This window comes from Haliotis asinina, unplaced genomic scaffold (genome assembly GCF_037392515.1).
Source record: "Haliotis asinina isolate JCU_RB_2024 unplaced genomic scaffold, JCU_Hal_asi_v2 scaffold_18, whole genome shotgun sequence".
NCBI lineage: Eukaryota > Metazoa > Mollusca > Gastropoda > Lepetellida > Haliotidae > Haliotis > Haliotis asinina.
Window position 1 is genome coordinate 687,745 of NW_027133890.1, and position 10,769 is coordinate 698,513.

The window sequence follows — 10,769 nt, forward strand, 5'->3', positions numbered from 1 at the left end:
CTACATGTACACTAGTGAGTCTAAACTCTGACCAATGACTGACCAATGCACCCGCAATGTACACTCAGAAGGCAGATCTTCACACGACAGTTTTAAGTTTCTGACATCCTTGGCTCGTTCGTCAGCGGGTACAGATTCTAATACACTGTGATGGTTTCTATCCCATTTTTTGTCAGTCTGAATCCTTTAGGCTGATACAAATGTGTGCATCATGGATGAGCGGGATGGGATGCTGCAAATGTCACACGTCTAATGTACTACAGATTGTAAACAGGCCAAAGTGTGGTAGACTGAAGGTCAGTACTCAAAAAGAGGACCGGTATTTGCAGGTGTTTCACTTAGGGAACTGATACGTCACGGTGACGTCATCCAGTCAACAGACTGTGACCAGACGACTCCGTGTTCATGGTCTTTGTGCCGATCGAGCTAGAAGATCTGGTACAGATGGAGAAAGCAACCAAGCGTTTACGTGAACCAATTACCAATTACAGATTTCTACTTTCAAGATATCCGTTCTGAAACACAACAAATGGGCAGTATATGTATTTTACTGTTATTTTTAATGCATGCGCAATAACACGTCACAGCCAATACACTACGGCAAACAAGGAAGTTATTCCAGCTCTGGAGACATCCCTATTAAAACTATGTATGGTGATATAAGGATACCTACGAGTAAACACAAAGGTCATTCTCAATATTCTACGAAGCCCCGGTTTTAAAGATTTTCTGGAAGTACTCGATGGCAGACTCGTGAGGGTGTTGATTGAACAGCACACGCCAAGCTCAACCATTTATTCCGGAAGAAGAAAATATGTTCTGGAAGAAGAGGATTTGGGGGACCACGACGCTGGTACCTTGCTGAGAACTATTATTTACCTAAACGGGAAACATTTTGCACTGAGAAGCGGCGACGAGCACTGTGGCCAGTGATACATTAACAATCAATCACACTTCAAGAGAAGGACGGAGAGGAGTATGTGTAATATATGGAAGTCATGTCTAGGACTAACCAGGGTGGGTTGAAACATCTCACAGTGAAGCCCAAATGTCTGAGGATCTACCCAAGTGAAGACCGAGATCGATGTCACATTCACCTCTGCAAGCTGTAGATGAAGAGGAGCCCGAAAGTGGTAAGTTTTCATGTATTTTTTTTCAATTGGAAACTCATGATTGAACTATTTTCGCAATTATTAAGAGAAAATATTTTTTGTACATATGCAAGACAGAAACGTTTGGCTCAAGCGAAACTGTTAACCTCGGACCAGTTACATTACATTTATACCATGATTTCAAAATTGCAAGGACAAAAACACATCACACGTTTATGCCGACCTGATAATTTCTGGATTGAAATGCTTCTTAAAATATGTTAACGAAGAAACTGATAATGGATGTACTGAAATTTCATTAAAATTTGCTTTCATTTATCATTTAAGGGAGGGACGACACTTTCTACATGACTTTCCTTCAGAAACCCCTGCAACAAGTTTGGTACATCCGTCAAGCCGTGGGAGACAACATCTTATAGTGAATGGTTCCTGACATTGCTGAGGCCGCTGGTCTGCAGGGACATGACACCTACCACTTGCTGTGCTCTACAGCTGCTACAACTCTCTTCCTGGCCGGTGTGGATAAACAGCTGATTAGAAAGGAAAGTGGTCGTCACTGAGTATCTGGTAAGTGGCATGCTTGATGTAGCATTTGTCATTTCTGTACTCGGGGCGGTGAGGTAGCTTCGTGGTTCGTGTTCGATTGCCCACATGGGCACAACGTGTGAGGCCCATTTCTGATGTCTTGCTCACTTGTGGCTGTCAGAATACGATACCTATTACCACATCTTCACGGTTCCTTCCAAGATATTATGATATGGGTATTCACGTTGAGCCATTTGTTGTTAACTGTCATTTGCTCGTTAAAAGAATTTATGATTCATAAAATTAGCTGTTTTCTTAAATAACATTCATTACAAGAATACCTATAAGCAATCATGTCAAACTAGCTATTTCATGTTTCAGATGATTCCAGTGACCGTGAGGCGAACGGAAGGGGAAGGTCCCGCCGGGTCAAATTAATCAACTGCAATGTGCGGATATTGTAGACAATAAACTTGTTTGAATAATTCTGTATTTTTTATGTACTTGTTTATGATGTTTTCAACAAAAACATTGAGGCAGAGGAATAGGATTGTCAAACCCGGTCTGAAAAGACAAAAGTCCTTCTCGAGGTGCGATACTGGGAATAAGGTGAGGCGAAGTTGAGTCCCATTTCCAGTATCGCATCGAGAGTTATGTAGATAACCGCCCTTGGTTGTTATCTGATAACCAGCCTCTATGGAAGATTGACCAACCCTAGATATTGACCCCATAGTCAACCCACGTGGTGTATGCACATATATTATCTAGCTGTTTGTATCTTGTACACGTCTATGTGAATAGCTCTATACACATGCTACAGTATGAGGAAGGTGTGTGCAGTTCAGCTGTACCTTAGTCAGGTCAAGATATTCAAAGCATGAGTCATAGATAAAAATAGTTGCAATGCAACAACAAAATCCAGGGTGCACAGTTGTATGGATACCAGACGCTTTCTTCCTTGATTGTCAACAATACCCGTCCTTGCCCACCTGGGAAGCCGCGAAGTAAAACAGAGATGGCATGTATCCTGATACATATTCATCTAGTCTGACTGTCACACTATGGAGTACAAACTGGAACGTGTGTAATTTGTGCAGTACTCTAGTCCTCGGTAAGTCCACATACTGTCACTGAGTGGCGTATTGTTCATATTACACGTCTACGTTTCCCACCTAACGAGGAAGTATCAGGGCAGCCCCTGTGCATGTGTTCCTGTTTGAGAGAATCTATAGCTACTACTAAGATGACGAACATATGCTGTCATGTGTCTTTTGAAAAATGTCTGTACTGCCTATGTCCTCTTTCAAAACAGGTTCTAGACAATGAGTCTTTCGAGCTCAGAATGATTTATGCTTGTACTTGTAAGTAGTGATTTGGGGTATCTATGTAACCGCCCATATATTTCCTGCCAAGCCTTGAGCCGTTTCATTTTTGGTGTATTAAGCCAAGTAGTTGGTGTTCAACTTATGACGTCATATGACTTCCTTATTTCCATCTTATGCTTGGTTTGTGAGGCATTTTACAAATAAAGTCCTAGTCTTAGTGTACAATCAGTATTAATTATCCGTCATCTTCCAGAACAGTCTTTGGTTACAGCCTAATAAGATCACATGACTTCCTCTCGTGTTTTCAAATCCACAGTCGCCACATCACTCTCCTGAATTACAAATTCCGTACTTTGTGATCGTACTTTTCTGTTACAAAGGCTTTTCATATACACTTATCAGCGATGAAGACCTTCACACCAGTGTATACTGATGCACCAGGCAAATATATCAAGACCCTTGCTACAACTAATAACACTTAAATACACGCCAAGCTGGACTCTATACATCACTGAGTGCCTGTTCGACACCTGGGATCAGAGCCGGTATTGCATTATCAACCACAAAAATGTCATGTTTTGTCGTAGGATACCTAACATCAACATTAGAGAGACAGTTCATGCAAACAATCTCAACTTACACGTTCCTTCATTCGCCGGGTGGAATGAAGAGTTGCTTTTTGACTGCTTCCTCTGATTCAAGGAATTCTGACAGGAGCTCCATAATTGATCTTAATTGGTCCACACTTAAACGTCCACCAGTAAGCCGTGCAGCGGGATCAGTCAGATCGGCAAATCCACCTTATTACCTGTTACGACTAGCACAGGATATCACGGCTATGTTTCTTCAAGCTTAGGCAACTCTCGTGGCGAGTAACAGGGTGTCTATGGTTAAACTGCAAGCCTCCTCAATCCCTGAATTGAACATATACTTGCATGGTAATGAACATGCTCACAGAAGACAAATGACTCTGAAGAGATAACTTCAAGTAAAGAAAACATCTGCTAACAAACTTTGCCATTGCACTGCAGATAAGTTAGCTTCCTCGTTACCACTTTCCAATGTCCTACAGTACTCAGCAGGACACGTATATTCTTACCAGATTATCGTTTCCTCTGTTACAGTGTAGAAGGTCACCATGTTCCTTACCATCATTGTCATCATATTATCCTGTGAGTAACTATGTCATCACATGACAGTAGCTCTCCAATGACTCTCCATTTACTGGAATCCAGTCCTACACGTTCTTCTGTTGTATTTGTTCTCCTCTCGCTTTGTAATCACTTTCTAAACGATTGTGACACACCGACATGTGTAAACATGGTCACGTACCCGTTTCTTGACACAATATATCATCACAGTCATTAACTGGTGATAGCTGTTTCTCTAATAATAACATATGTGTTAGAGTACACTCGAGGCGTTGCAATATGTAGGCAAATCCTTATATCTATTCTGTGATCTGATGTCCGGCGAGTTTGAGATGTTTGAAGTTTCTCTTTCCAAACAATATTATTATCGTGTAGCGTTACAAAATAGGCAAATGTTTCATGTAAATGTTCTTATTTGTACGAAAACCTTCATTTGGTTTCGGTGTGATCATTCTCTGTGTGTTTTTATTTGCTTAGCAGTTAGGGCGTTCACCGTTGCCGAATGCGACATTCGTTCATTTGGAGAACTGTGTGACAAGTCCTGTCCTTCACAATGTGCTGTTCCACGGAATACATTTGACAGATTCTGTGACTTAAACACCGGAACGTGTCCTGAGGGATGTGGCAGAGGCTGGCACGGCAAATATTGCAATTACACTTGCAGCACTAGCTGCTCGAAAAATGTCTGTAATCAGCAAAATGGGCACTGTACCCTCGGCTGTATTGACAACTTTGTTGGCCCTTTCTGTGACACTGGTGAGCATAACACCATGGAATGTGGTCATAGTTTCTCTTCTTGTTTATAGGTTCGAGCCAAAGCGTATGTGTTAGCAGTTGATACATCTGAGATATATTCGACCTGACTGATATATATAAGAACATATCATTGTGTCAACAAGTCATATGTTATTGTCCTAGCTGTCACACTTGGGACGTTTTTTGCAATATTGGAAAAGTATTTCTTGACTGGTTCTGTTTGCAAAGTGTGTCCAAATGAGGTGCTCACTTCTTGACAAACACTCAGACCATTGTTCATTTTGTCTCATGTTAATTTTCATTCTTTTCTTGCCTCAGTTCCCGACAAAACAACTGTGACTCCCAAAGAAGACACAACGTCAGGTAGAGGATATGTCATAGGTTCAACATTCGCAATGTTGTCATAAAATGAAGATTTTGTTGCAGTGTTGTTTTTAGTTGTCATGCTGAATGGCATAATGTCCTTACTAGTTTTTAAGATATTAGCAGGAAGCAATTATTGGTGTCATAACGAATCACGGTATGTCACATCATGATAGTGGATGTGTAATAGCTTCAACATTTGCACTGTTGATATAGAATGAAGATGTTGTAGCAATGTATTCTTATTAGTGCCATGACAGATCACAGTGTGTTGTTATTGATATCATCAAAAATCACAGCCTGTCCGTATTAGTGTCATGGTACATCACAGTGTGTTCGTATTAGTGTAATGATAGACCACAGTATGTCCCTTTTGGTGTCATGATAAATCACGCTACTTTGTATCCACAGCAGGTACTCCCAGCACCCAGCGAAGGAAGACTCCCACCACACAACCTCCATCAGATAAATCAGTGCTAGCTATGTCCTTGTCAATAGCTGTCACAGCAAGTGTCGTCATTGTGATTGCAGTAAGTGTCTACCTGAGGTAAGTAAGATATAGCACTTGACAAAGGTGAAATATTTCATGAAAACAAAATCATTCCGAAAACGTTGTTTCATTAAGAAAAACTCAACATAAAATCAAGGTAGCGATACGTTTTACGTTTTCATGAAGTAAAGATCATCAATTGGTACATTAATTCAGCATTGTAGTAAGAACATTAATTACATTTCAGATCTATGCTTCACTTAACATAAATAATATATTCATTTTATGAGATTGTCTCCAATTTTGTTTTCAGACATAAAAAGAGGGATGAGTAAATACAGCTTACAATCATATATTAACAGCAGTAGCGCCATCTTTCATCATACACGTGCTTGGATATGTTCAGTATTATACTAATGGAACGTTTGAACACAGAATATGTGTGTCTGCATGGACGGTGTAGAACTGCAGCATATAATATATTTTCCTTGTTATTATTGATGTTTTCAGGTCAGCCTGACCCTGAGGTTGGCCAGACACTACTTCCAGGTACGATCAGTAAGGTTTCTTCCATATTTCAGGCTATATGGCCCATAGCGCAATAGTATTGTAAGGTAAACAATCCTTGTCACATGACCAAAATTATAATACGAAGGTCTGAAAGGCGATCAAAGGCGCCGACAATACTTTATCAGAAGATAATGTGCTCTTTTTGCATTACGTCACAATGTGTTGACGTCACTGCGCCATTCCAGTCTGCCCCCTCGTAATCGAACTTTTTTTTGCATTACGTCACACATCACGATAGATGCCAGTTCTTGGTTTGCAGTTGCATCACACAGCTAACATCACTGGTGGAAACATTACGTTTATGTTTTCCGAAGGATAAAATTTCTTATAGTTCGACTCAAAATTGTACAAAGACACGGTAATGTTTTCAGTGTTTACATTCCCACAATGCAGTCGAAGAATGTCGCATGACTAGTCACCTTCGGCTAATTGTACTGATCTAAACTTTCGTTGTTAGTAGAAATGAGACGGTCATATTGCCTTGTATGGTTTAAGGGACTCACATATGTAATTAAAATGACCTAGATGAGATATCTAACCCGAACATAAACCGTCACCAAACTGTTCATCATTTGTTTCACGCCAAGAGAACAGCGCGTCAGTTAGCCCTGTGCGAGGATTCTTAATTTAGGTCACAGACACCGTCGTTTGTTTTATGTCATACAGTAATCGAAATTAGGCTAAGACATTATTAAATAGGGCATCTTAGAAAGAAACTTTATGCTTTAACTATAATAGTTCAGGGCGAAAGTGTGCTTTATTACACTATACATGGTGGTAGAACGAACTGTATTTCTTAAACAGCAGTAACATAAATTTCATGCTTGTGTAGAATAATCCTAACATGTTTTATACTGATTGTTCTAGTGGACAGGAAACTTTTCTCATAAACGGACAAAAACACATGTAATGAGGCCAACATTCAAGACATGTTACTGGCACTCAGTAATCCTGATAACAAAAGCATAGCGGGCTAGTTCAATTAGTATCTTGTAAACGTGCACAATTAATACGTTCATGCAAGATGTGCTATCACTTCACTGAAACCAATTCCAACAAAATCATATACCCTCAGGATATAACCTTGGATGGTGAAAAAGAACAGAAAAGATGTTCATGCTTTTCGTATTTCTGTTTGTGTCAGTAGAGTTTGGATATATTCTTCTATGGCTGCAGCTGTCCACTCTCTCTTAGTCTGGGCGTTGTGATACTGAACTGAAACGTTAGTAGATGTAGTGTCAGTTACAATGAACGAAGCAATTGCTCCTCTATGACTATAAGGTTACAGGTAAGGTTCTTTAATTTCTGTGTAGTTTCAGCCGCAAATCTAGATGATAGCCGCCGAGAGGACACAATGTTGCATGATGCCTGCAGAAGGGGGACCCTTGCTCAAGTCAGACAAATTTTATCTCACGAACTGGTGGACATAAACAGCAGAGGAAAGTGTGGCTGGACACCAGTCATGATAGCTGCTGAGTGTGGACGCCGAAAACTAGTTGACCTCCTTGTGAAACGAGGTGGTGACCTGTCACTAACAAATGATGACGGTTACACTGTCCTTCACGTGGCTTCTGTCAAGATAGTGAGATATATTCTGTCTAGGGAAACAGTTGATGTCAACATAGCAGGTCACTGTAACAGGACAGCAGTGATGGCGGCAGCAAGATTTGGACATCGGAAAGTGTTTGACATCGGAAAGTGTTTGACTTACTTGTGAAGAACGGAAGTGATCTTACAACTGTTGACATTTGGACATCGGAAAGTGTTTGACATCGGAAAGTGTTTGACTTACTTGTGAAGAACGGAAGTGATCTTACAACTGTTGATTCAGATGGAAACAACATCCTTCACATTGCCTGTATCGGAGGAAATGTGGAGATTGTGAAGCATATCCTCTCCAACGTCAATGTTGATATTAACAGCAGGGGACTTAACGGAAAGACTCCACTGATGTTTGCAAACAACTTTGGTCATGTAAAAGTCTTTGAACTGCTTGTGAGTAAGGACTGCATCTTGCCAATAGTGCAGGAGAACGGGAAAAATATCCTGCACATGGCATGTGTTAAAGGAAATGTTGACATGGTGCAACACATCCTCAAGAAAAACATTGTTTCTGTGGATGGAGAGGACAGTATGGGGAAGACTCCAGTGATGCTAGCTGCTGAGTCTGGCCATACACACGTATTTCAGCTGCTAGTGAGTAAACAGTGTGACATACACAAGACCTGTCGCGATGGAAACAATATCTTTCATACAAGCTGTTCTCGGGGTCACATTGACATAGTAAAGTGCATTGTGACAGAGGGTCTCATTAATATCGACAGTCCTGGACAAAACCAAATGACACCTGTAATGTGTGCAGCAAAGAATGGACAAAGGGATATATTTGATGTATTTACGAATAACAAATGTGACATGAAAAAACAGGACAAAGACGGAAACACCGTACTTCACATGGCCTGTATCGGAGGAAACAAAGACATTGTTGAAGACATTCTGTCAAAGGAACATGTTGACATCAATAGTAGAGGACAGTCTCAGAGGACACCGGCAATGATGGCAGCAGTATGTGGACGCCAGGAAGTGTTTGACCTACTCGTAAACAGAGGGGCGGACCTGACACTAGCTGACCGTGATGGTTTTGGTGTCTATCATCTGGCTTGTATGGGTGGACACTTGTCAATGGTAGAACATATTCAGAACATTATTGGTGTTCCTGACAGTGATGTACTTTAATACAGATGCACGAACAGGCAGAAGAAGTTACATGCTTCCTACCAATGATCTTATAATGCATTTAATCCACAACATGTGTGATGCATTCTCGTTAGTTGTGTGAGCAATTCGATTTCATTATATCGTGTAACCGATATGTAGATGTTACAGTACTTTGGGCACATGGTGATACTCGAAGTTGTTAGTTTACAGTATAACACTGTTTGATATACTCATATATCAAACACGACTTACAGAAAGCATCAATCCATCAATTACACATATATGAGTACTTGTCACACATATATGAGTACTTGTCACTCATATTTGAGTACTTGAGAATGATTATGTAAGCAATGTGTTATTGACATGTTCTGGAATATTAGCACGATAAGAATTTATCACAATGCATGGGTTTAGAAGACAAACTGGTATGTGTTTATGTATTTCAACAAAGGCTATTAAAACCTGTATGCATTTGATTTGGAAATGTGAATTCAGTCACTGTGTCCCAGGACCTTTGAAACTTCAGGAGACACCAGGTCATCCAAGTACATCAGTCATGTTGCAGGAAGTTAAAAATGTAGTTACGATCGTAGTATATTCCAACACGTGTATATTGTCAATTGGTTTCGACTGATGTTTTACAGCATTTTGAACACTCAGAAAAATGGATATTTAATCCCATTTCTCAGTTTTTGGCACCATACTTCCACGTGACAACTTCAGGAAATATTTCACTTTAAATGCCACAGACAGTTGGAGACAGAATATGAAAGTCAGAATTTTATAGCCCGAATCTGTCTACATACCCTAACAATTAACGGAACTGTTACAAATTATTTAGGGATCGCAGTTTGGCGACAACAACCCATGAATTGTTGAACCTCGCCATTGGTAACGTCTGTGAGGCATACAACTGATACAAAGACGTCTCTGCGGACCCTTTTTGATGATTATTTTAATCCAAGTGCAGGATCTACAGCTAATAATGACGCATAAAACAATATATCATTAACATAAATGTCAGCTATACTGGTGATCTGATGTAGATCGAGAACGGTCAAATAGCCTGGTCCTATCCAACATTTTGCCTTCAGCACTGAACACAAGCGTAACACGCAGTCTGTGTTATGTTTGTAGGAATCCACAAAAAATACATGACAAGAGATGTGGTATCAGCTTTCCACCGGTCGTCTTTCCCTTTGTGTGCAGAAATATTCCTGCACTTCCAGCCTTTGGTATTTCAGGCACGTTGAGGTGCAGTCGACCATTCTCTCCCTAGCGTGACAACAAGCGGTCACAACACTCTTGCTCAAAATGTTTGATACAAGATGAAAGAATCTGGAACCTGGTAAAAGTTTGTTTTATGATAGACATGTAAAAGCTTTTCCATAAATGGCAGTCAGTGATATAAATGATTAGTGTCAAATGCAATCGCACCTGTTTGACATCTATGTAATCCAGTCTGGACTTGACAATCGCGTGATTGACATCATGAGCATCAGATTACAGAGCTGGGATATGTTGATGACATGCATCAGGAATATCAGCGCGTCTGCTTAGCGATTTCAACTGGATTATGCTGGATACTGTTGGCTAACCGTCACCACAGAACAATCTGAAGTCATTCCATCAAAATATAATTAAGAGTTGCATATGCGTAACTGTGTTGTATTTACTAGACCTCTACATCTTTAATATTACCGGATGCATTCTTGCCCTGGAAACATATGACAGTGAATTTATTCTGCCTAAACTT

The 10,769-nt window shown here is 40.3% G+C and overlaps 1 protein-coding gene across 4 annotated transcripts; it reads left to right on the forward strand.

Moving 5' to 3' along the window:
• The first annotated feature begins 2,407 nt into the window (after positions 1-2,407).
• On the forward strand, positions 2,408-9,489 carry LOC137269905 (multiple epidermal growth factor-like domains protein 10). Of its 4 annotated transcripts, none has more exons than XM_067803749.1 (7): positions 2,421-2,748; positions 4,087-4,134; positions 4,591-4,869; positions 5,188-5,232; positions 5,644-5,779; positions 6,233-6,271; positions 7,606-9,489. In XM_067803749.1, the coding sequence occupies exons 2-6, from the start codon at positions 4,101-4,103 to the stop codon at positions 6,240-6,242; spliced, it is 504 nt and encodes a 167-aa protein (XP_067659850.1). In that variant the 5' UTR covers positions 2,421-2,748; positions 4,087-4,100; the 3' UTR covers positions 6,243-6,271; positions 7,606-9,489. The 4 variants fall into 4 exon arrangements, with proteins under 4 accessions (XP_067659853.1, XP_067659850.1, XP_067659852.1 ...); XM_067803751.1 differs by having other exon boundaries at positions 5,647-5,779; XM_067803750.1 differs by having other exon boundaries at positions 4,594-4,869.
• Positions 9,490-10,769: the final 1,280 nt, after the last annotated feature.

Excerpts from the sequence above, each read along its gene's own strand:
- LOC137269905 (XM_067803749.1), top strand. The coding sequence starts at position 4,101 with ATGTTCCTTACCATCATTGTCATCATATTATCCT. Across the intron at positions 4,870-5,187 it reads TGGCCCTTTCTGTGACACTG|TTCCCGACAAAACAACTGTG; the intron begins GTGAGCATAACA and ends TTCTTGCCTCAG. Across the intron at positions 5,233-5,643 it reads CAAAGAAGACACAACGTCAG|CAGGTACTCCCAGCACCCAG; the intron begins GTAGAGGATATG and ends TTGTATCCACAG.